Source organism: Coffea eugenioides, chromosome 4, assembly GCF_003713205.1.
Source record: "Coffea eugenioides isolate CCC68of chromosome 4, Ceug_1.0, whole genome shotgun sequence".
Lineage (NCBI taxonomy): Eukaryota > Viridiplantae > Streptophyta > Magnoliopsida > Gentianales > Rubiaceae > Coffea > Coffea eugenioides.
This window is the reverse complement of record NC_040038.1, coordinates 10,298,907-10,323,152: the sequence shown is the minus strand read 5'-3', so window position 1 is coordinate 10,323,152 and position 24,246 is coordinate 10,298,907. Positions and strand designations below refer to the sequence as shown.

The following is a 24,246-nucleotide window of genomic DNA, read 5'->3' as shown; positions in this document are numbered from 1 at the left end:
AGAGAAGAGTGTCTCCTTCTTGACCTGATCCGAAGCACATATCACCTAGCAATTCTGGTTTTCAACAGTGAATGGAAATGCAATAAAGGACCAAATTCGAACAGGTTTTGTATAGGGTTTGCTAAATTGAATGATTTTGAATTTGAGGGGCTCAACTCCAATTCATTGTTACCGTAGAGGACCAAAAATTAAATTTTGCATTGCTTTCCCACACACCCCAACCCCAACCCCAAAACCCCACCAAAACGTGAATTTTACGTTCACTATTTCGGTGCATCATATGCAAAATAGTTGAGAAAGACACATTTAAGGATTTGTTACATCAAGAGGGCTGATAATTATTTTGAAAGTAGGGTCATATTGCTTTAATATGGGTATGAAAATCACCATTTAGATGGAGATATAGCCTTGAATTCTGCCTTTCAGGCAATATGCTGCTGAAAGAACGTCCCCATATGGAGATGACTAAACAGCACGAATAAGAAACAACAAGCAATATTGAAAGATGCATTTTGATGATTGCAAAGTCAGCTGTTTTGAGACATGAAAAAGGAAAAAAAAAAAAAAGAAAAGGGAATTTCTCATTGGTGAATTATTCCATAACGACAAGAAATAAACGTTCAGCACATAAAGGTTGCTGACAATCATAAGATTCAATTTTTTGGCGACAACTTAAATGGATTGCTGCAGTTACTGTTCGCAGAGATGCTTACATAAAGACTCATCCTATCCAAAAATATGTCCCTTTTGTGTTGAATCTGTAGACATGGATAGTGGGTGTTTGGTATTCGGATCAGCAAAAGTTAAGATGTTGAATTCAATGATTTGCGGCCACATTGTCTTCTTGTTGATGAATTTGCTTGATTCTTGTTCTCATGCATTTGCCATTTTTACTCACATTCAGGTTCTCAACTTGACTCGAAACATTTCAATTTCGACTTGTTACATTTTCCTTCAGGAAACTAGAAGTTTAATGGTACAGAAGCAACTGAATACAAGTCTCATTTTTTTTTCCTCCAAACTAGTAATCTGTTGTCCCTTTAACTAGAAGGACAGTTATATAGTTTGGAAACTGGAACTTCTGTAACTGTACAATAAGGATAGGACCACCACTACAGATTATCTAGCTAGCAAGCGATTTTAAACCCAACATTTGCAAATATGTTTGCTTTTACTTCCTAATTCAAAGAGAAAAACTGAGAACCACACTTGAATTGGTCTTGTCCTCAATTCCTGAAAAATATATGAAAAATGCAAAAAGAAAAATAAAAGGGTGGACATGTTAATTAACTGTATGGTCACCTAATTGACATTGACTTTGGCAGTCCAACCATTGCCCGCAATAATTTCCTCTGCTATTATTAATATGTGGCAGAATTTCAAAAGTCTGAAGCAAAGCTGTAAAGTAATGAGTAACAAATAGTAAGGCAGCCCAACTTATGGTTCTAGGACATTAACAAGCTACAAAAAGCAGCATTCTTGTTAAAGAATGTGGTTTTGTTTGCTCGGAAATAGTACTAAGTAGTCAATCTGGAGCACATGCTTCTATCCAATTAACAAGAAGGTTAAAGTTGCAACAACAAAGACTAGTACTATATACATTTCCATAGATTAAAGGGTCTCAACAACTGGAAGGAAATGTATTAATGGTAGAAGCCTAAAGGATGTAAAGATGTGTGCACATATTATGGCTGGGAAACTTCCCAGAACCCTTTCAGTTGTACACTTGGGAGAGAAAAGGAAACTAATTGAGGGAGGGAAATGTACATACATTTGAGACATTTGAGATTTCCAAGGATAATATGGGCCAAATCCTGATAATCAACTTTTAGAATTGTTGGTTATTAATCTCCAAAAGAAGCCAAACATATAAAGTAATCCGGATTGTTCATTATTGACAAGTCATTTAGCTGCCTTATTCCGTTCCCATAAATGTGTCTACCAAGTTAGACAAAAACTAAAGCATCTTTCATTAACGTCTAAGCAAGAAAGAAGTAGAAAGGACAAGAATCCATAGACAAACCAAGATCCCACCATAAGGGTCGTAGTAACCAAAGAATATATCCATCTTTCATCCAGTAAGCAGCATTTGTAAGCTCCTGTCCTGTGCATGTCTCCTATAATAAGATCTGTAGGCTCTTGGGCGAGGTCTAATTATTCTTCTTTCTTTTTATGTGAATATTTTTCTTTGGGCGTACAACAATTCAATCTCTCACACTCGACTAAAGAATTATCCATAAATGAGAGCTTTTATGATAGACCTAGTTTATGATATATATATATTTATATATATCACATGAATAATACACTTTAGTTGTACTTGCACATTCATATTTCTTTCAGAAGTTTGGACCACCGCAAACTTAATTTGAGGTAGAATTTACATGGACATGGACAAACTGACACCAGATTCATTCCAAGAATGTTCACATTAAACGAGCTTGAAAAACCAAATTTGTCTGGTCAATAATTTGTCATACAGATTGCAGTACTGAGTAAGATTAATACAAGACTTTATTTCTTGCTTCCTCCATATACAAACTTTTTTTCAGTCAAACAAAACTTCAGGTACTCCTTATCCATGACAAACAATACAGATACTCAAATTCGAATCACCATTTCATCACTCCTACTGATTCAACTGTCTTAGCACAATAAAATGTACTATTAGAATGCTAATCAATGATGAAACCGTGATGCAAGAGTTAGCGCTATATATCACAAGTCACACAGCTCAGTAACGCTATATAGCCTCTGAACAAAGTTAGAAAAATAGTACTAATTAATACTCAAAGTGGGAAATTTTTTTTTCTTTGTTTGGGTTTTAATTTGGAAAAGATTTTATGAAGGTCGAAATTTTTGCCTGCAAGATTGGCAAGTGATCTCCATGCACGTAGAATCCATCTGCCGAGTAGCTCTTTCCTTCAAATTTTCAGCCTTCTCAACCTCATCACGAGCCCTCTCCCACATGTTCCTAGCACGGGCGAATTCGGTCTGCGCCAGCTCCATTTCTCGCCTGCTAAGCTCCCTCACACGTTCAGCATACGCCTTCTCCATGGCAGCCAGCCTAATTTCCTCAGCGGCCTGCCATTTCAAGGCCTCAACGCGCCCTGATGGATCAGATTTCATCATCAGATTATCATTGTTAGTGTAATCTTTCGCAGTAGTACCAGTCCTTATAGTTCTGAAGCTGATAGACAACTGAAGGTCTAGTGATGGTCCCTCGAAGGGATCGGTCGTTGATCGGAGTTTTATGGAGGATTCTGATGAGGGCCAAGCTGAAGCATTTGATGATGAAGGCGTCGTTTGTGAATCAGCTGGAAGAAGTTGCAATTCTTTCTGGTTGCCTTCTTCCATATCAAAGAATAATGGTGCAATGGACAAAGAGAAGTGACACTGTACTTTTATGAGGAAGAGGAGTATGAATTGGCAGAACTGAGGTCTCTATCTATTTAAGCATTTCGATATATGGGTTGGATACCTAAAGTGCCCATGCTTTTGGCTTTGGAGCCAAATGGACAGTCTGCATATTGTTGTTCATACACCTTTGGTCTTATTTGTACCCATGTTGACGTATTTTATGAGTATTATGTCAAAATTTAAATCATAAAGTGATGATGACTTAGAGTTTGATAATATTGGCTACGAGTTTGTTCTCAACTGATGCTGATATTGTAAAAGTTAATTTTTTAAAAATTAATTCTTGAAAAAATATATTTTTCAGAATAACTCATATGTTCTTGTTTACGGTTAAAAAAATCAATTTTAATAAATGCATAGCTGCTCTCAAGAAAACCTAAAAAGCTGATTTTGACAATAAAATGACCAAATTACCCTTATATGCTACCTAAATGAATTTCTGTACTAATTAAATAATTTTTTTTCTTATGAAGATTAAATGTTGGAGGAAAAAAGAAGGGCACACAGATGAATCTAGAAGTGAGATGAGAATAGGAAGAAAATAAAGACCATAAAAAAAGTTATCTAATCTTTGGCCAGGGTAAAAATTTAAAGGGTATTTTTGTTTGCATGAAAACGTGGATCAGAATCAGAATTCAGAAGCACAACGTCTGATTTTTTTAGGTTTTTAGGTCCAAAAAACTAAAAACTAGATTTTCAAAATCAGTTGCAAATATAACAAAACAGCTTTTCAGAAACCAAAAAGGTAGTATCAAATTTCTAAAATTGATCGAGAACAAGACCTCCATATTGTTTATATAACTTGCGTATATAAGATGACTCCAACATGAGTGCACGGTCGACAGGTCATCTGTTCAAACTTTATATACAAGTACATGTCAAAAATGCATACGCTCGAGACTCGAAGATAGGCACTCGATCTCAAAATAAGGGTTAAAGTCTTGCCAATTGAGTCACGGCATGCAACATATTGATAAAAAAGAGTCGTATACAATGTAAATGTACAAGGTGCATGCATTTCTTTTTGTTGTCAGCATTTGGGCTGTCAAAAATTTGTAACATGTCAAAATTGGGAATGAAAACTGTGAAGTAAAATTAGTGGCCTAGCTAGCATGATAGCATCGTCCAATAGGTACGAAATTTTTTCCATTGCAGTTGTATCAGTGAGCACTGAGAAAAGATACAGATCAAAGCAGAAACATGCATGACATGCTATTATATATAGATGGTAACTAGGAAAAAAAAAAAAAGGAGAAAGTCAATCTTTGATTCCTCCCGTTGTAAATACACATAAGCTAGGTTGAACTTGAATCTGATTTACTTTGTCTCTTTACTTGTTGTCAGATTCCTTTCCCATGAAGTTAATTTGTGTACGCTCTTGACTAACAAATCTCTACTTAGCTCGTGAAGCTTGTCCTTGAGGATGTGAAACAGTAGTATTTATTGCCCTAACTAGAGACAGCGACAGAGACCCTAACCAGTTCTTGAATGGGGATCATAAAGAAAGACCATGTTGAAAGCAAAATCTCAAATACGTACTGTGTCATCAATCATGATTCCAGAAAAGTTAATTTACAGTGTTTACCAGAAAAAGAGTTATACAACTCCATGTGAAAGATGACTTTTGACTTGCTTTACCTACAATCATATGGATCAGCAGTCGGCTGAATAAAATCTTGAATATACATACATATATATATATATATATAGCCCATTAAATAACTAAGACAAGCAAGGATATTGGAGGGGTAATTTTCTTTCTTTAGTATCTCCTTTCTCCATACAAAAGCTAGCTACATGCGTATGGTGCATTTGGTCATAAGCCAAAGTATTTGTATGGTTGGACAAACTAAAATGATGACGGCTCTCTGAGGACTTTAAAGATGTAAAGCTTCTACGTGATCTTAGTTTAGTTAATCTCAAATTGATTTCAAGCCACACAATAAGTACAAACCTATCTTTGGAAATTGCCCATACTCTTAAGTCTTATCCTTCAAATGCATAACAATGATTGAACACGCAAGAACTTGGTACATCCATGCGTTTATATAATGCACAATCTAGTGTTAAGTACCTATTAAATGCCTACCCTTTTAACAAATTATTCTTTATCGAAGACCAATTATAGAAATCATCCTTTTCACGATAAATGACTACCTAAGGGTACAATATCAAATTTTTTTCGCTATAATACATATACTATGTGACAACACAATACATCTGGTAAAGTTGTATAAGTCTCGTTTAGATTATCCTTTTTCTCCAAAAAAAAAAATTTTTTACGTTTTCTGTGAACGTATTTCTCAATCACTTGTTCATCTTGGATACATCAAATCTTTACATTATAAAATTTTTTTTTGTAAACCTTTCAGAAAATAGCGATTCAAACGAGCAAAAAAAATAAATAAATAAAAATAAATGGAAGAGATGAGAATGGAGAAATAATTACGCTCCCAAGTCACGTGCCTTGAGGGGATGCATTTGGGGATTAGAGGCTTTTTGTGAAAGGACTTGCTTTATGGTAGGCCTAAGGTTGTCGGCCCTCTATTGCAAAAAGTCATCAACTTTTCTGCATATAAAGCCCACGCTCCAAGCAGATCGGCACGTGGGAGTGGGGGGCACGGAGCCTAACCCATGAATCATGATCATGATTTGTGCATACCGACTTTGGATCGTTCAATAGTGGACCCCTTTAGCCAACTTTGCAGATCTGCATCATATGGGCGTTGAGGATTTCTGGGCAGAAAATCTTCTTAACACGTGCCACTTTGCTGGGCTCATATGTACAATTGTCCACTCTAAACTATTATTAAACTCTTCTACTTAGAGAATGAATTGATTTAATCAAACTAAACATATAAAACTTATGTAAAGAAAATAGTAGTGTTAAACGAATCAAATGAATATTGCAAGAACTCTTTCATGACAAATTACTTAGGGGGTGTGAGATTTATCAGATATAGGGCATAGAGAAAAAAACAGGAGACAGAAACGAGAATTGGGCATGTTATTGTATCTCATCTATTCACGTTTTAGTCACGTAGTTAATCATTATTAAAAAAAAAAATAGGTTCAAAATTATGCGTTACGAAAATAAATGTTGTGAAACCCTACCGAACAACGAGTTAAATAAAAAATGGTTTTATTACAAAAGTTCATATACAAAATTCAAATTTTCTTATACATAGGTACATTTTCGGCGACACTTGGTTAATTAATATTTGGAAAAATTCCTTGTTTTGGTTTTAATTTATTCCAAATGAATAATTTTGGTTTAAAGTGATGAAAAAGAGCACGATTAGCCACATTATTGTCGAAAAATTTTAATCCATTGAGGAAGCCACGGGTCTTCGTCAAAGAATATTCAAGGAACCCAAGGTGTAGAATGCAGAATGCCAGTTTGCATTGCAGCCCAAAGTTTTGGAGAACCAAACTGTGGAGGAGCTCTTAGATCCTTGAAATTATGTAAAACTCGGAGAAGGCCCAGAAGGGTAAAACTTTTACTCATAACTTTAGGGTTGAATTTTCCTAAACGATAAACAGTGGTATTGATTTAGGTATAGTTTTGGCATGTTAATTGGTGTCCATTATTTCCTTTAAAGAATACTCAAGTTTTCAATTTTAAGTGTTTTTTTTTCCCTTTGAAATGAATTTTCAAGTTTAAATTAATTGGCTCAGCAGTCCAGTCAGGGAAGGATTTTTAGAGTTTTTTTACTGACAGATTCAAGATTCAAATACTATGCCTAGGGTCACAGTTGGGGGTGGCAGGATGGAAGGGTTAAAAAAAAAGTTTAAGTTAATTTTATTTTGCTTGCTTTAATTTTCTTAAAATGAGTGGCGTAAGCTTAGAATTAAAATACCTTAATGAACCCTTGAATCTCTAATAACATTAAGGACTTCAATAAACTGTATCGAATCCATAACTGGGCATGCCTCGGACCCAATATTTACCTGATATGTTAATGGGCATTAGTTAAAACTTTATTTATAATGCTTAAATGACTAATCTATATTTTTCTAACATCTAAAGATTGGTAATTACTGTTAAAGTATATTTCTTGAAAGAAAAATTAATTTTATTATAACTAAAAGAAGAAGAGCAAAAAGTATCATAAATATTTGAAAAATCATGTTATAATTGTCGAAGCATAAAATTAACCAGGATATTGAAGTCTTTTTCTTGTGCCATCGCCCTGTAACATTTCCAGTTGAAGATCATCACGTTTGCACCCTTGTAAGGTAATTATAGCAATTAGTCTTTATATTTATTTTATGAATAGTGAATATGCAAAGATTGATCTTGCTTGAGAATTTGAAAATTGTCAAACTCTTGCTGCATAGTGTTTTTCTTTTCCCGCTTTCGCAAGAATTTTTTCAATGTCTTTTACTACCTTAAGAATTTTTTTCGAGCAGCTTTATCTCTTCAATTCGCTTTAATTTTCATAAATTTAGGTGAGATAGGATTCATGTTACCTAACTACCGCTCCATTTGGCAAATGAGTTTCTTTGGATGTTTGTCTTTACTGTAGTTTATTGTAAAAGTTGTAGGAAAAATTTTTGAAATGTATAAATTTTTAGATATTTTGAAATGTATAGTTTAAAAACTTTGAGAAATTTTTTGAGATTACTATAGTTCAAGTTGTTAAAAAACTTGTAGCAGACAAACTTGGTCAAAAACTTGCTTACTAAACAGGCTATATATTCTTTTAAAGAAATTAGACAGAAAGAACATCGTTAACAAGGATGTTCATCCAGTTGCATTCGTTTTCTCGCATGATTTTATTTGCGAAAACGACCAATCTTACTTCAGATTCATGATTACCTATTTGTTTTTCCATTGAATTTGCAAAATTTTTATACGCATTATTTGCTATATCTAATTTCCACTCTTAATTCTCTGTCCATGTTTAACTTAATTCAGGTGTCAAAGATGGTGAACATCGACTCGATAAGGACCGTTGTTGGGATAATTGGTTAGTTCTCAATTTGTCATCAATTTTCATTGTCTCTTATTTATCATGCACGCTGCAGGTAAGGTTTGAACCTTCACCTACAGTCCAAAGAGGGACTTAAGCCCCTCCTTGGTGGCCACTGAGCCATTGGGCCAGTGGTTCGTAGAGGTTGCTTTTCTGAATATATATATATATAAATATTACATCCCTTGACTGTCCTCAATTTTCTTTTAGTCAGAAAATAGAAAGTGTATCTAATTCTCAGTAGTAAATATAAGTTTTCATCAGATTAGACTCTTTCTGGGTAAGGGAAGACATCGTTAGTCGAAGCCAGTCTATTATCTGTTTTTTGTGTGTATTTCTTTTATGACACTTAACAACAACTGAAAATTTGATACATTTTTCTACTTTCTGTTTCGTCTTGTTTTTGGGTTAAAATTTCAATTTATACTTCCTTCCTTTAATGACTTATTGTGTCTTGCAATCCATGCCGGATACGTTATATCTTTCAGCCTATTTGTCTCGCCCATGTAATGTCTTTTTTTTTTTTTCCTATCTCTTCTACTACACATACATCACACATTAATGCTTATAATATAGGCACTGGCGGATTTAAGGTGGGGGCACAGACCTCCACTGCTCCCCTTAAATTCTAATAATATTCCCGTAAAATTTTGATATAATTTTAAGTGTGCTCCCATAGTTTTGCGGAAGTGAAAAAATTACGTGATTTTCTAAATTGGTTCATGAACTGATATTCTAAAAGGATATATGGGTTACAAAGTTCCATTAGAAAGCTAAAAAAGGTTTTTCATTTTAATTTGTTGATGAATATTTTTTTTGCTTAAAAAACTAGAAAAAGAGCAGGTAAAAAATTTTAGTGTTGCTTTTGCCCACACTGAAAATTTTTTCTGGCTCCGCCATTGAATATAGGTAAAGTTTATAAAAAAAGAAAGAAAGAATTATGATTAAATCTCCTAATGTGTTTTGTTTGTTATATATGCAGCCCAACATTCGTAAAAATATGTAAAGCAAAATCAGTCGCAGAATTCAAGCCAGAACCTTATGTGATGACGCTATTGAATTGTGCAATGTGGGTATTTTATGGCCTTCCATTTGTCAAATCTCATAGCATCTTGGTTTCGACCATCAATCAATGGTATCGGATTTGTTATAGAGGCTATGTTAGTCACATTTGTCGTCCGCTCCGATTAGCGGAAAAGGATACGAATGATTTAATCTCCGTGTACATTACTTTTACTCCCATGATTTCTCAATTAAAAGAGCCCTCATAGTTGATGTTGGACTAACTCTTCTAAAGTAAAAGATTAGAATCAAATTAATCTTGAATCCGGATAGGTTAACAGCACAAAATATTCTACTCATCTTTTTATTCTTAGATACGTTCATTTTAAATTATTTTTGTCTTATATTATCAGATGAGGATCATCTATATGGTCATGGGTGAAGTAGTTGTAAGTGCCATCGTAATTGGCATTACCCTTGGCGTTTGGCATGATGAGAAGCAAAGGTCCATCTTTGTTGGTGTAGTTTTGCATGTTTTTGAACATCTTCATGTATCTTTCGCCATTGACAGTTATGGTATGTATTACTTAATACTTTTTTGTTACAATAGAATCAGAGTTAATTAATTATTTGTCATTATTTCTATACAAATGGTTTGTTTATTTATTTATTTTTTTATTTTGGGTGCAGTCCAGTGTGATTAAGACAGAGTGTGAAGTACATGCCATTTTATTTATCTTTTTTTTTTCTACTCAGGGGGTATCCGGGCTGTGGATATGCCGGACCCGACTAATCCCCTGAGACCCGAGAGGAGAGGCCCCATCATCTCGAACCGGTAACCATTGGGACTCGATCCCTGATGGGGGAGAATGGACAACAGGACCTTAGGAGGCTTCCTGTGATCAACCAAACTGCCAGGAGGGGCACATGCCATTTTATTTATCGCTTGCTAATCTTCTCAATGGTACTGTATGGGTATGCTATGCTTCACTCAAATAAGATTACAATGTTGTGGTAAGTAATGCTGCAAATTTTTTTTCTTGTAATCTAGTTTAAGAAAGTGATTTTAAAAAATTATGGTAAAGACTAAATGGTTGTTGTACATATTCCAAAACATTTGATTGAAATATGAAAGTTGTATAATTATTAATCAAATAAATAAATAAATATATTTTTATTTTTTGTTCACAGATTCCCAATGGCATTGGAACACTTTCTGGACTTTTTCAACTTGCGCTCTATGCTTGGTATTATCGCAGTACAAATTGGGAGGATGACGACAATATCAAGAAGCCATCTGAGATTCAATTCTCCGTCCAGAATGCTCGAGTTTAAGAAGAATGCAATAGGCATGATAATCTGATAGGATTTTATATAGTTTCTTTTTTTTTTTCCTCCAAAAAACGTGGATTTTAGTATTCTTAATTACATTCTTCAGTATTTTATGTTTATAATTTGAATTAATATTCTATACACTGACAGTGACAGCAACATAATCCGAAGTGTTACTTATGGAAATTAATTATCTCAAGTGTCATATACGTATAACAGGTTTGCTCACCGGTTAGAAAATCTTGTAAGAATGCCTTTTTGATATCTGAAATCAAAATACAGTATAAAGCTAAAATAAATCATCAAAAGAAAAATGGTTTTGTTCTTTAATTTCCCAATTCTGCCTCATAAAAGTAAAAGTACCTCTTTAATATTTAGGCTAGCAGTTTGGGAATAGATTTTTTAGTCTCTTTAACTTTGTAGGTTTACTTAATACTCAGTTACCAACACAGGTTGATATAATGTATTCACTTTTAATCTGCTAGCTATTCATGAAGCTATAAACAAGAATCAACCATGCATGAGATGAGATACAAGTTGAACAAAAGCACAAGAATTGCTCTTTTTCCAAACAGGCTAGGATTCCATCCACCATACTTAACAACTGAGCAAAGCTCTTGTGCTGCTTTGCTTGAAGAAAATTGAGTGCTCATTTTTTCCAATGCAGTGCCAAGTTATTCAACTTTTTTTTGGAAACTTGACCATTTTTCACAATTCATCTAGTCATAAAATTTGCAATTTATTCCTACAATTGTGGATAGGAAAAAGATATTATAATAGTTATTGTGTTATAATAAAATTCGAATCGTTCATAATAATTATAACAGAGTTGAGTTGAAACCAAAATTTAAAATTGAATTTGTATGATCGCTCGTATATTCACAAATCAAAACAGACTCATGCCTCCTATTCCCTCATTGCAATCCTAAATTCCATCCCTTCGTAGATGTCATTCTAAACCTAGAAAATATACACACTTTTTTTTTCAAGGAACAACCAAGGAGGAGAAAAATTAAAAATCTATCTACTTTATAATAATATAGGGACCTAGATGTCAATGTTCAAAGTTATGAGGGGTCAAAACGTAAATAATACTTCAGTCATATTCCAAAGGCAGACCTTTCTGACACCCCCTTTAGTCAGTAACCAAAATACCTGAGAAAATGGCAGCTCTAGCTCGACTGTCAAGAAGAGCCCTGGCCACCGCCACCTCCGCCGGCCACCACCGTCTCCTCCCCCGCAGCTTCTCCACCGATTCAGTGGCAGCAGCTACCTCAGCATCACCCGCGACAAAATCAATCCCAATTGTAGAATCCCCGGATCGGGTGAAATGGGACTACAGAGGCCAGAGAAGAATCATCCCCTTAGGTCAGTGGCTCCCCAAGATCGCCGTCGATGCTTACGTGGCACCCAATGTCGTCCTCGCTGGCCAGGTCACTGTTTACGACGGAGCTTCCGTCTGGAGTAGCGCGGTCTTGCGCGGTGATCTTAATAAGATTACTGTAGGGTTTTGCTCCAATGTGCAAGAGCGGTGTGTTATTCACGCCGCCTGGAATTCTCCTACAGGTTAGTGAAAATTCCCTAATTAGTTAATCTTTTTTTCCTATGTACAAACTTCAATGCCCGATTTGTAATACTTAAATGTAGTACAATCAGCAGGGGATGTTGTACAAAATTTAGACTTTAGTACTATGATGCCTTTTTATTTCTTGCTGAAAAGCATTTAAAGAGTCATTGGCTAGAAATGTTGGGTTGTGTTGATGTTGTGAAGTTTATTGATTCGGGCTTGATGTATTACCACTGTTGTGGCTATCTACTTTCTGTTTGCTGGAAAAAGAATGAAAAGGTGAAAAAGGATTAGCGGGTTCAATGTAATTCAGGAGGAAGATTATGTAGTTATCATCAAAAAGTGTATTGGTGCTTGTTCAAGACAATTGTTTTTTATGCCAAAGTTGTTGTTTCTGAGATAATGTGTTTGGTACATGATAAGACCTGTCTATTCTTCTTAGGAGGTATTATGACTGAATACTTGTCCTAATTGACGAATAACTTCTGCTTAGTAATGGTTTGAGGACTGCTTCCTGGCTGCTTGATATGATAGTACCACATTATATGTCTATAACAACAGTTTTAGTGTAGAGAAATCCAATACTATATCTTTAGGTTTCTCAATCTGTATTTTGTTTTTCCTCAAGTAGTTGCATATGTTCCCCATTGTATAGTTCAGTTTACCATATTTTGGTAATTTTAAAACCTTTGATGTCCTTGACCAACTTTTGGACAACGTGAATGAATGTATTTGTTCTTAGCCTCTTTGGTCATCCAAAAAAAAAAAAAATTCTTTGGTTAGCATGTGGTAATCAATCTTTACTGATTTTCTACGCAAGCCGCTTTCATTATGCCATTATGTTTTGGGGCTACTTTCAGTGCAAACATCTCTCCTGTTGCAAAAAAACCTTCCTCGTATGACTTGATATTCAATGATAGAAGTTTTTTGACAAAATTGTATGGTGAAATTTGATACTGCTAGAAATTGTCTTCCTCTTATTAGATACTTTCTTTTTCTTAATAGGAGGCTATATTCCTTGCAGATAATGTAGCCTGATCTTAAAGTTAATTTCGTTAATTGTGAAACATTTGGTGGTTGCCCACATAGTCAATAAATATACATGACATAATAATTGTTAGATTGAATAGATTGACGTCAAGAGGAAAACCATAGAGCTAGGATCTTTGAACTCCTAGTTGGAAACTGATTTGTTCTGAAACCTTCACTGAGTTCTGGAGTTACAGAACAATGGGATACATGCTGCTGGGAATTTTCTCTGTTTTTGAGCATGTTTCTCTTGTACTTATTTACTTTCTTGGCCTCTTTTTGTTTTTGGGTTTTTCTTCTTCCTTTCATGTTTTTCGGTATATAACTATTTCTGTTTCTTATGATGTAATAGAAATTTTTTGTTCCTGGAGTTATGTTTTCTTTTGTTAACCAAAGTTGCCTTTGCATCTATAATTCAGTATATGACGTTCTTATTCAGGAAAGTTTACACCTAGGTTCCGTTGCATTCTTTTAAATTTCACCACCTTTCTCTAGCTCCATTATTATTATCCAGCTTATTCTTTCTTATGCCCACCTATGTTTCTTCATTTTCTCTATTCTTCTGCACATCCTTTTCTTGTCAATGAGGTTGTTCTAAAAATCACAAAAACCACTTTGATCATTAATTACCTCAATTTTGTAATTGTTCTGATATGGCATTTTTGAAGTTAAATATACTTAAATATGCTTGTTGCTATTTGTAGTAAATTTACATGTGAGCCATTGGGCATTAACAGTGTTGATGAACCTTACAACCTGTCTAGAGTGTCAAGAAAAAAATGGTTCGTTAATTGACTTCCGTATTGTCTTAACAAGTAAATAAAAAAAGAGTGAATATCATATAGATCTCACGCATTGGAATATTATTTCTGCTTTTCTAATTGACGTCTTTACACTTTCATTGTTTTTAACTTGCTTACTGCTGCTGTTGGCATTAAAGGAAACATCAGAACAAGGTCTGCTTTTACATGTTATAGTCTGACAAAAGATTGCTGGTTATGTTGGTAACTTCCATAGAGAGAACTCATAAGAAGAATAAAGTTGATACAGTTTCTTCTCCTCTTTGAATTAAGTTGTATTAGGACACATCTCATCTTTTTGTATTATCTATCTACTTTAGTAGCATGGATAATGATATTCTTTGCATTGATTCATTTGGATTAATTTTGTGCGCATTATATTCATGAGGCTGAAGGAGTTGTACCGATGTCGGAACCACATTGTATGGAATCTAATTTCTAGTCAGTTGCTATTTCGCCTGATGTCCTCTTATAGATGCTACCACAATAAGCTGCTAGCTGCTTCCTGCTCATGATACTATGTAACAGCCCGCTGATTTTCCTCAGTGATCTATTATGTGTGGTTATGCGAGTGTTGTAGAGAATCAGAGATCTAGGTCATCAAGTTAAACAAGATTTAGAGACCCTTGTTTCTGTTTGACAGATGATGAATTGACTTTCACTGCAACTGAATTACAGCACAGCCATTTCCCTTTTATGTTTTGGCATTGACGAACTTACAAGTGGTTAGTTTGAACTGCACATGGTGTCAGCTTTACATGTAGGCATATAAACATTGATCAATTACATGTATCTGGCTTTTCTCTGCTTTCTTTGTTTATATATATCCTCAAGCTCCTTCCATTCCTCATGAAGCAGATGCCTGCATTTAGTACTATAGTGAACCCCATCTTCTGACGAAATCTTTCAAAATGATGAAACTGGTACTTAGAAACTATGAGGAAAAATCCCAGTAGTGCAATTTCAATGTGTCATGACTCCATTTCCTGACTGTGACAAAGGAACAGAAACTCTCAATCATAATGAATAGAGTGATCCATTTTGGTTTGGGCACCTTTAACACACCTTTGTTTGAATTAATGGTGCACAATGATTTCGAGTGCAGTTGTTAGGAGAGAGACATGATTTTGTTTCCTGTTGTGTTTCTGCAGGACTGCCAGCAGAGACATCAATTGAAAGGTTTGTTACTGTTGGTGCATACAGTCTGTTGCGATCCTGCACAATTGAACCTGAATGCATTATTGGGCAGCATTCCATCTTGATGGAAGGTTCTTTGGTTGAGAGCCACTCCATTCTCGAAGCTGGATCTGTTGTTCCTCCTGGGAGGAGGATACCAACCGGTGAGCTTTGGTCTGGGAATCCTGCAAGGTTTGTCAGGAAATTGACACATGAGGAGACACTGGAGATTCCTAAACTTGCTGTTGCAATAAATGATCTTAGCAAAAGTCACTTTTCAGAGTTCCTACCTTATTCAACAGTGTATTTGGAAGTTGAGAAGATGAAGAAGTCATTGGGCATTTCAATTTGAAGTCTTTCATTCTCCATGTACTACTAAGTGTTGATTTGCACCGCACGTTTATACTTGAAAAATAAGAAACTATTAGACACTGTAAGGCAACCTTCAGAGACGTGCAAGCCTTTGAGTTCCCCATTTTTGTGTTGTTATTTTCAGGTACTGTGAGTGATGTAAAATGGTTGAGATCATTGGGGATCTTTTCTTGGGTTTTTGGGTAGTTTCATGGGCTTTTTTTTAACTGACTGTCGTGTTTGATGAGGTATAATCATAAGTTTCAGATGAATTAGTCTCAGAACTGCTGGAACAGGAGAGAAATAAGTTTGCTACTGATCGCCCTTGGAATTGAATGGTCCTTTCAGGAAACTAGAATAAAATTGCAACTCTCAAACACACCTGGTGTGACAATTGTAATACCTTTCTCCGATCCAAATTCAACTCTCAGCGTCTCAAAGAAACTCATGATAGCAGCTTTGCTTGCCCGAGTTGCAAGGCTAGATCAACTTCTTATCAATAAGAATTGTTCGAAATGCAAATATTGATCAAAACTCTAGGAATATGGATTTAAGCTTTTAGCATGTAGAAACTAGTGTTCTATTAAGACAAAACAGCCCAGATCCATGTTGCATGCAAAAGACATACAGACTGCATTGTATAAAAGATTAATCGTAAAAATAGACTTAAAAAAAACTGTACAGCATAGAAGCTTAATCTTGGGGCGTGTAACCAGCTAGCAGATGAAGTAATTTGAATGATCTTTCCCCTGCTTCTCTTCAAATGTGGAATTGCATAGTAGGTTGTCTAAACCGAACCCCAAAAGTTTATGTCCTACAAATACAGAAGGAAGATCATATTAACCAAAGTTTCCTTAATCAAACAATGAGATAGATACTTGTATCAACTGACTGACTCCAGAATAGATTGGTCATTTTCTAGAGTTCTAGCTTCAGATGAATGAATAACTAACATTGTTACTACAGATACTGGAATTAGTTTTTTCATTACCATTCCCGGGGCAAAATTGTCGACATCAACCAAGTCTTCAAATAAGGCGAGGGTCGCGACGCCAGCACAGTTGACGAGATGATCCACTGAGTTAATAAATACACCTCCTCAAATTTCAGGATAAAAAATACATGTACATCGAGAAACATACAACAGAACTTCATGTTGACTACTAGATGAAATTTGCATCTATAAAGACCAATTAAGCATCAATTCATAGTTTCATATGAGGGAATTAACAAGCCCTTTCTCCCCTATCATCCCGCTCCCCGTCCTGAAGCCGCAGTTTTAGGGTGTTGGACGAATCTGATTAGACTTGTATCCATTTTATGTCATAACGAAAGTGTTACTACAAATCTTTTTCATTTTGCTTTTCAGGCTTTGCTACAATTGGGGTTAAGAAGACAATCGTTCTAACATCGAAAATAACTCTGGCACTGCTTGCCAACCGCACTAACCCCAGATATCGGTTCTCAATCGTAATCCAAAACATAACTAGAAGGTCAGTTGTAATTCCAGAAAGGCTACAGAGTATATGCTATAAGTTACTGTAAACCTCAAGGAAGGTGAGCGTAATTATCCTTTTCAACTATATGATATCCCCATTTCATCTCATATTGTAGTTGAACTTCTCATTTAAGCACGAGTGAAGTCAAATGCATCGACAAGCCTAAGAAATTTTGTACAAAACAAAACGCAAGAAAGTGTAACACATGGAAAACATTAGAGGTGCAGCTGTGCAAGTGTTGTTGTACTTGAATAAACTTGCATTGCCCAAAATGTTCAATGGTAGTTTGAATCAATCGTTTGCAGTCTTCGACTTTGGAAACATCTGCAGGCACAGGAATTGCATACGGGGAACCAGGTATTTTGGCTAAGTCGGCAACTTCTCGAAGGCTATATATTCACTCTTCTTGCTGCAAGAACCAAGCAAGCACCTCTCCTTGCATATTCGTAGGCCACATGCTTCATCACACACAAAACATCTTATCAGGATTCAAGAATTTCAACTTTGTGATCTGAAATTCTACATAAATCTTATCTTTAAGCAAGTAAATTCCCCAAGGAACAATACCACAGGTATAACAATATTTCATAATCAGATAATGCTAGGCGTAACATATAAACGTAAAAAACTTTCTTTCATTTCTTTTAAAGACAAACCAATGTTTGTTTTTTCATTCTACAATTTTTACACAACAAATTCTCAAGTTTTGGTCAGTACCTTGACAATTATTACCTTAAGAACTTCGTGAAATGAGACAAAGAAAGTGGAAAAATATTTAAATAAATAAATAAAGGGACAGAGAAAGTGAAACTAATGGATGAATTAAATCGAATTGGTTGGTTGTAACTTGTAACAAGCCTCTCCGATGCCTGAAGATGCCCCAGTGATGAGCACAACTTTTCCTGCTAAATCTTCGCTGAAAATGGATCTTCTGATGTAGTCAAGATACTTGAATACTAGATATGGTGGCAAGAAGGAAAAAGGTGCATTTACACTAAATCGAGCTACAAAAGTGTTACGGAATCTGAGAACTAAAGTAATGACATCAAAACCAGAACTCCAAATATTCTTAATCAAATCAATGGCATCAAAACCAGGAATACTCAACAAGCCCATATTAGATTTTTTTTCTTTGCGTAATTGATAGAGGTTTTGAACAAATTTAAGAAGAAAAAGGACCGCTGTCTTGCATCTCTGGTGGAAGATCAATACGACCAAATGATGAATTGGCAAATTCAGGTCACAATTTGCATGAAGTTCCTTCGACACGTGGGCTAGAAACCATGACATTTTGCTTATCTACTTGTGCTGAGCTGAGGTAAGGGAAGCCTCCATTTGTTTGGTATATAGGCAGTTTCATATTGATATTTCCTCTGAGACGGTATAATTTTAATGAACAACTTGTTAGGAATCACTAGCGGTTCAGATAGATTGATTATCGAGACAAATCCAATTTATAAGAAAGAGATTTTTTTCATTCATTTTAATAACCCAGAAAGCTCATTTTGTTTTAACAAAAAACCACCTTAAAAATAGTGGGGTCAGGCATAGATTCTGACCTATTAATTAAAAATTTCCGACGAGTACGTGATAGAGAGGATATACCTCTAATTTTAGCAAAATAAAAATTTTATAAACTTTTAAATGATTTTAACATGTTCCACGTTTGAATCAACATTGTTAAATTTGTTTTTGTATCTCACATCGAAAGTTTTATAAAGTAATATCTTTTCTTGATAGTTATAAATATAGTGGATTTAAATGAGTTTACATGTGCTAAGGGTACCAACCCAAGCGTTGTATGCATTAGTTTAAAAGAGTTTTAAAAGGTCCATGTCCCAGTCTAAAAAAGGTTTTCGTTAGACATCAAACCAAAAGAATAAGTTATGGGTCTTTGGACTGTTAAGTATTTTGTGTTATTTAGTCTCTTTTGTGTTTTCACCAAAAGAGCAAATTATGGGTCTTTAGGTCGTTAAATATTTTGTATTATTTAGAATCTTTTATATTTTCAAGTTTAGGTGCCTTTTGAATCTTGAAATTATTTTCTAGGGTTTATACTCTTTTTTTATATTTTGTTTCTGGTATAATAAATTTGCTACCCCTTCGTCTGTGAACATAGGTCAATTCGACCGAACCATGTAAAATTCTAAGTTTCTCTGTTTGATTTATTATTGTTTTTATTGGGTTATTAAGAACTATATTGTTATCACCGGTCAATTTTTTGGGACCAGACCTAACAAATTGGTATAAGAGGTTCATGTTTTGGTCAGATTTTGAATTTTTGATAACAATAACAAACTATCAATATCAATTTCGGAATATTGATTTTGTGCTATAGAGAGTGACGGGTATTTTACATACGTGCAAGCTAAAAAATACCGAATTACACCCGTTCACTGCAAGTATACAGATCAACTAGTAGTTTAGGGTATATATCGGGTCGATCCCACAAGGAAGAGTGAACAATTACCGGTATTACTAAAGTTTCTTTATTATTTAGACTATCAATGAATAATAAGAAATTTAACCTACTGCACTTATACAAGAAATTAACAAGTAAAAGCTCCTTAGGTGGTGGTATCCCTAACTACTCATGCAAGTATTATATTTGGATCATTGAATACTACATCTAGGCTAATTATGGTGTAATTTCCTTATGCATTTGAATCCTACTTTCGCAGTGAATCAATTATACTTATAACTAATCCATACCTATTCTCATGGTTATGAAATTAGCTACAAGTTCATTTCTTCAGTGAAATTACATGAAATGAATCACTAAAAACCACATAGGTGCACCTCTACTTTCGTGAGTGTACTCCTATGTTTAGCACTTCTTGAACTAATGTTAAATCTCAATTTTCATTGCAGAAATAACACCTTAGATAATCAGAATTAATGGTACCAGATTAATCATGATTTCAAGAGCCAAAGTGCTAAATAACTTGCTCAAATACTAGCAATCAAATAGCCAAATAATAAACACTAACAATCATAGGAAGTTCAACCAAACCCAAGGTATAAACTTTAAAAACACATATTAAATTAAAATCCAGAACTTGTATATTAGCTAAACTTGAATCAAATACAAAAAGAATAAAGAGTTGGAAAGGAAAATAACCCTTGGTCACATGAGCTCTTTCCTTGCCTTCTTCATCTCCTTCTTCATCTTTGCCTAGCTAATAAACAAGAAGGAATGAACTACTACTCTATACAACTAAACTAATCTAACAATAAGAGAATGGAAAAGCTACATTTTTGCAGACTCCAAGCTTTTTCCGTATGATTCCTCCCTATCATAGACCTCAAATGTCTCTACATATAAAGCTGATGAAAAGTCCTTCCCTTACCAGTCATAAATTTCTGCTATGACTCTCCACTTGATTCTCCAAATCTGGATTTGTTAAGGGAGTCAAAAATAATGGCTTTTGACTTGGAACCTTGGCTATATCTCTTCCTTATGTCTTCTGAAGCATGTGCAGCTACGTTTTCTCTCCAACTCTAGCTGGAAAGTAGTGTGAAGATGGAGAAAAATGGCTGAGCAAAATTACAGAAATTCGGCTGCCATACACGTTTTTACTTTTGACCTCACTTCAACTGCATTTTTCTCCATGATGAAGGCCGAACTGGCTTTTGTTGCAAAACACAAAAGTTGTAGCCCTTTGAATTAGAGTTTCCAATGCTTCAAGAATCATCTAATTTGGAGATCGTGGACTGAGATATGGTCAAAATACCATAGACTGGTCAATTCTGGGCTCAGCTTTCGACCATCCAGATAAGTTTCTGTGTTTCGACCTTGACCAAGAAAACGGCTGAAATTGGACTTTGATGTCTTCATACCAAATGTAGATTATATCTCTTAGCTTCAAAATGGTACCAAGATCACCTTGATCCGATCATTGTAGCTCCTGATATAGTCAAAATACGAAAATGTGTCTGAGTTGTGAAAGCTGACTTTTCTTGATTTTTGTCCTCAAATTGCATTTCTTCCTTTTACACTTCATATTTTATTTTCACAACTTTAATCCATCATCAATAATCCAAATATATTCTCAATGCACTTCATTTGATGATTGAATCATTAAACCTACAAAATATGAAGTTTTTACCATAAAAATCCATAAAATGCAATGTTTAGCCACTTTAACATAAAATGTAGTTTTTTACCAAAACCTTAGTTATTCTAGTTATAAAACTAAATAATCAAACCAAAATTAACTAATAAAACACACTAAAAAATACGTAAAATAAACTCTTATCAGAGAGTAAAGAAAAAATTTTCATTGGAATTCAGTTGGATTTTGAAGAAAGGTATTTGGTCCGTTGGAACTCGTTGAGAATTTGAGAAGGTGGAGCAAGATTACTGTATTCGTGAATTTTAACCCGTTGGGATCTGTTGAACTTTTTGTGAGTTTTGATCAATTGGGACCTATTGAGCCTTTTGCATTCTGATTCATTGGTGGCTCGTTAGGGTTTGTTGGAAGTTTGATAGTTCATTGAAATCCGTTGGAACTTTTATGAAGAAAGTAGAGATTGTTTGCTATTTGTCTATTATTTGTCATTGTTGGATACACGATAAGATGGAGATTTATTGAGTTTATCTTTGTATCCCACATCGACAATTTTACAAAGAAATATCTCCTTCTGATAGTTATAAATATAGTGGTTTAAATGACTTTATGTGTATTAAGGGCACCAATTCAAGTATCATATGTACTAGTCTAGAAGAGTTTTAGGGGATTCACACCCCAATCTAAGAGAGATTTGGGTTAGGTATCAAACCAAAAGATCAAGTTATGGGTCTTTGGACCGTTAAGTATTTTATGTTATTTAAACCTTTTTGTATTTTCAATTTTAGGTACCTTCCTTCAAAAGTTTTAGGTGTCTTTTGGATCTTGAAATTATTTTCTAAGGTTTATACTTTCTCTTTTGTACTCTATTTTTGATATAGTAAATCTGCTATCCTTTCATTCGTATACGTAGATCAATTCGATCGAACCAAGTAAAATTCTAAATTTCTTTGTTTGATTTATTTGATTTGTTGTTATTTTTATTGGGTTAGCAAGAACGATATTATTTTCGCTGTTCAATTTTTTGGGACTAGAGTTTTGATTTATTTGATTTGTTATTGTTTTTATTGGGTTGCCAAGAACCATATTGTTCTCGCTGGTCAATTTTTTAGGACCAGATCTAACAAATATCTTGTTAGGGAGAAACATATCGAAAGAGTTCATCAAAAAATCTAATATTTAAATTAAGAACCTAACTCTGACCCAAAATGTTAAACTATTAGATTTCGAGTTCATACTTACATATTAAGTGTTCTTTCTCTATCTCTCAAACCAATATGAGATATAACCCTTTATTCATGAATCTAACAAATCTCCCCTTTTCATGAGTAACTCTTCACATTAAATCCAAGTTTACAAGTTCTTCTTTGAACCTATTTTAATGCAAGATCATCTTAACACCTTAATCATCTTTTCTTTCAATCATTAAGGCTATCTTTTTTTCCAATCATGGATCCATTCCTCTTCAACATCCAGTTAACCCCTCACATTAAATCTAAGTTTACAATCTCTTTTTCAAGCCCACTTTAATACTTACCCAAATATATAATCTCATTTTCAAACCCATTTTAATATTCAACGCGAGATCACCTTAACACTTAACGTTACTTTTTCTTCCAATCACTAAGTTCATATTTTCTTCCAATCATGTATCCACTATTCTTTAATATCCAAATTGGATTTCAAACATTTATCTAATATCTATTAGACCTCCTGCCAAATACATAATGCATCCAATCCAATATCAATCAAACTCCTTAGCACTTCGATCCACCACCAAAAAGAGAATTTTCACCAATCCAATTTCGAAAAAAATTTACTTAATTATGAGTAACCCAGTCTTATAACCACAAGCTCTGGTATCACTTGTTAGGGAGAAACACCTCAAGAGAGCCCAATATGTAAGTTAGGAATCCAATTATGACCCAAAAACTTAAATTATTAGGTCTCTGACTCTTACTTATATATTAAGTTTTTTTTTCATCTTTCGAATCAATGTGAGATATAATTTTTTACTCATGAATCTAACAAACTTGAATATAAATTACGAGTCAAATCAAGTTTTTTGAGATTGGATTTCCTTTTTGCACCATATGTGACTTATAGTTCTTTCCCCTTTTTCTTTTCGATCCATCATTTATGCTCGAAGGGTTTTACTTGAATGGAAAACCAAACTCTCCAAATCTTTCCATTGAACAAATTGTAAATGAAATGCATACACAATAAGAATAGCCAGTGCCTGAGCCTCGATTCTAGTGCTAGGACCATTTGTCATTAGTAGCTCAAATGAAATGCTGTCAATTTTGGCAAAAAGGTTTGGACCATTAAAATTAATGGGATTGTGCAGTTATGAAATGATGATAACTGGATAGGGATGGAGATTATTGGGAAATTTAGTTTTTTTTCCCCCTAAGTTCTAGTTTCTAGGGATAGTTGTATTAGAAAAAAGGACCTTTAACAGTGGTGCGTCATTGGCACTTAAAAACGATTAATCCGCTAGAAATGGCTTGTGGATAATCATATAATTAAGCTTCCAAAGTTTGAGGCAAGTCAAATGATTCATGTCTTTTCTCTCTTTCGATTGGAAACACTTTACTACCTAGGAATACTTTTTGGGGGTAAAACAATAAGGATACTTTTTGGGAGTAAACTACAAAGGGGATCAGTTTCTTACAATCCCAAAACAAAAAAGATGAATTCCTTTTTATTGGATCCTATATCCATCTTTATAAACATTCAATTAGATTATGAGTAAATAAGTGTATAATAAACTAACCTAAAATTTTCTCACAAAAAAAGACCCCATTGGTCAATTATGTTGCTGACTTGAAAAATGAAAAAGAGTGAAATCATACCTATCCAGTATCCACGGTGACTAATTGGTAAGTAGAATTTCAAAAGGTTATGGAATAAATAATCAATAAGGTATACAATTTGAGAAATCTTTCTCTTTATTTTCATCACTTAATTTTACTTAGTTATAAGCGTATTTTATATCTTTTTCTTTTGAAAAAATATCTACAA

General features: G+C 34.4%; 2 protein-coding genes and 2 pseudogenes across 2 annotated transcripts; 2 read left to right on the top strand and 2 right to left on the bottom strand.

The window, feature by feature from the left end:
* Positions 1-2,496: 2,496 nt before the first annotated feature.
* On the bottom strand, positions 2,497-3,455 carry LOC113768734 (zinc finger protein SHOOT GRAVITROPISM 5). The gene has a single exon (XM_027313195.1). It carries the CDS (start codon positions 3,355-3,357, stop codon positions 2,842-2,844), a length of 516 nt encoding a protein of 171 aa, XP_027168996.1. The 5' UTR covers positions 3,358-3,455; the 3' UTR covers positions 2,497-2,841.
* A 4,895-nt stretch (positions 3,456-8,350) lies between these two features.
* On the top strand, positions 8,351-10,733 carry LOC113768993 (annotated as a pseudogene).
* A 1,143-nt stretch (positions 10,734-11,876) lies between these two features.
* On the top strand, positions 11,877-15,839 carry LOC113768293 (gamma carbonic anhydrase-like 2, mitochondrial). Its single transcript, XM_027312579.1, has 2 exons — positions 11,877-12,296; positions 15,278-15,839. The coding sequence occupies exons 1-2, from the start codon at positions 11,894-11,896 to the stop codon at positions 15,652-15,654; spliced, it is 780 nt and encodes a 259-aa protein (XP_027168380.1). The 5' UTR covers positions 11,877-11,893; the 3' UTR covers positions 15,655-15,839.
* A 130-nt stretch (positions 15,840-15,969) lies between these two features.
* LOC113768992 lies at positions 15,970-18,268 on the bottom strand (annotated as a pseudogene).
* Positions 18,269-24,246: the final 5,978 nt, after the last annotated feature.

Coding starts and splice junctions, on each gene's coding strand:
- LOC113768734 (XM_027313195.1), bottom strand. CDS start 3,357: ATGGAAGAAGGCAACCAGAAAGAATTGCAACTTCTTCCAGCTGATTCA.
- LOC113768293 (XM_027312579.1), top strand. CDS start 11,894: ATGGCAGCTCTAGCTCGACTGTCAAGAAGAGCCCTGGCCACCGCCACC. Junction 12,297..15,277: donor CGCCTGGAATTCTCCTACAG/GTTAGTGAAAAT, acceptor GTGTTTCTGCAG/GACTGCCAGCAGAGACATCA.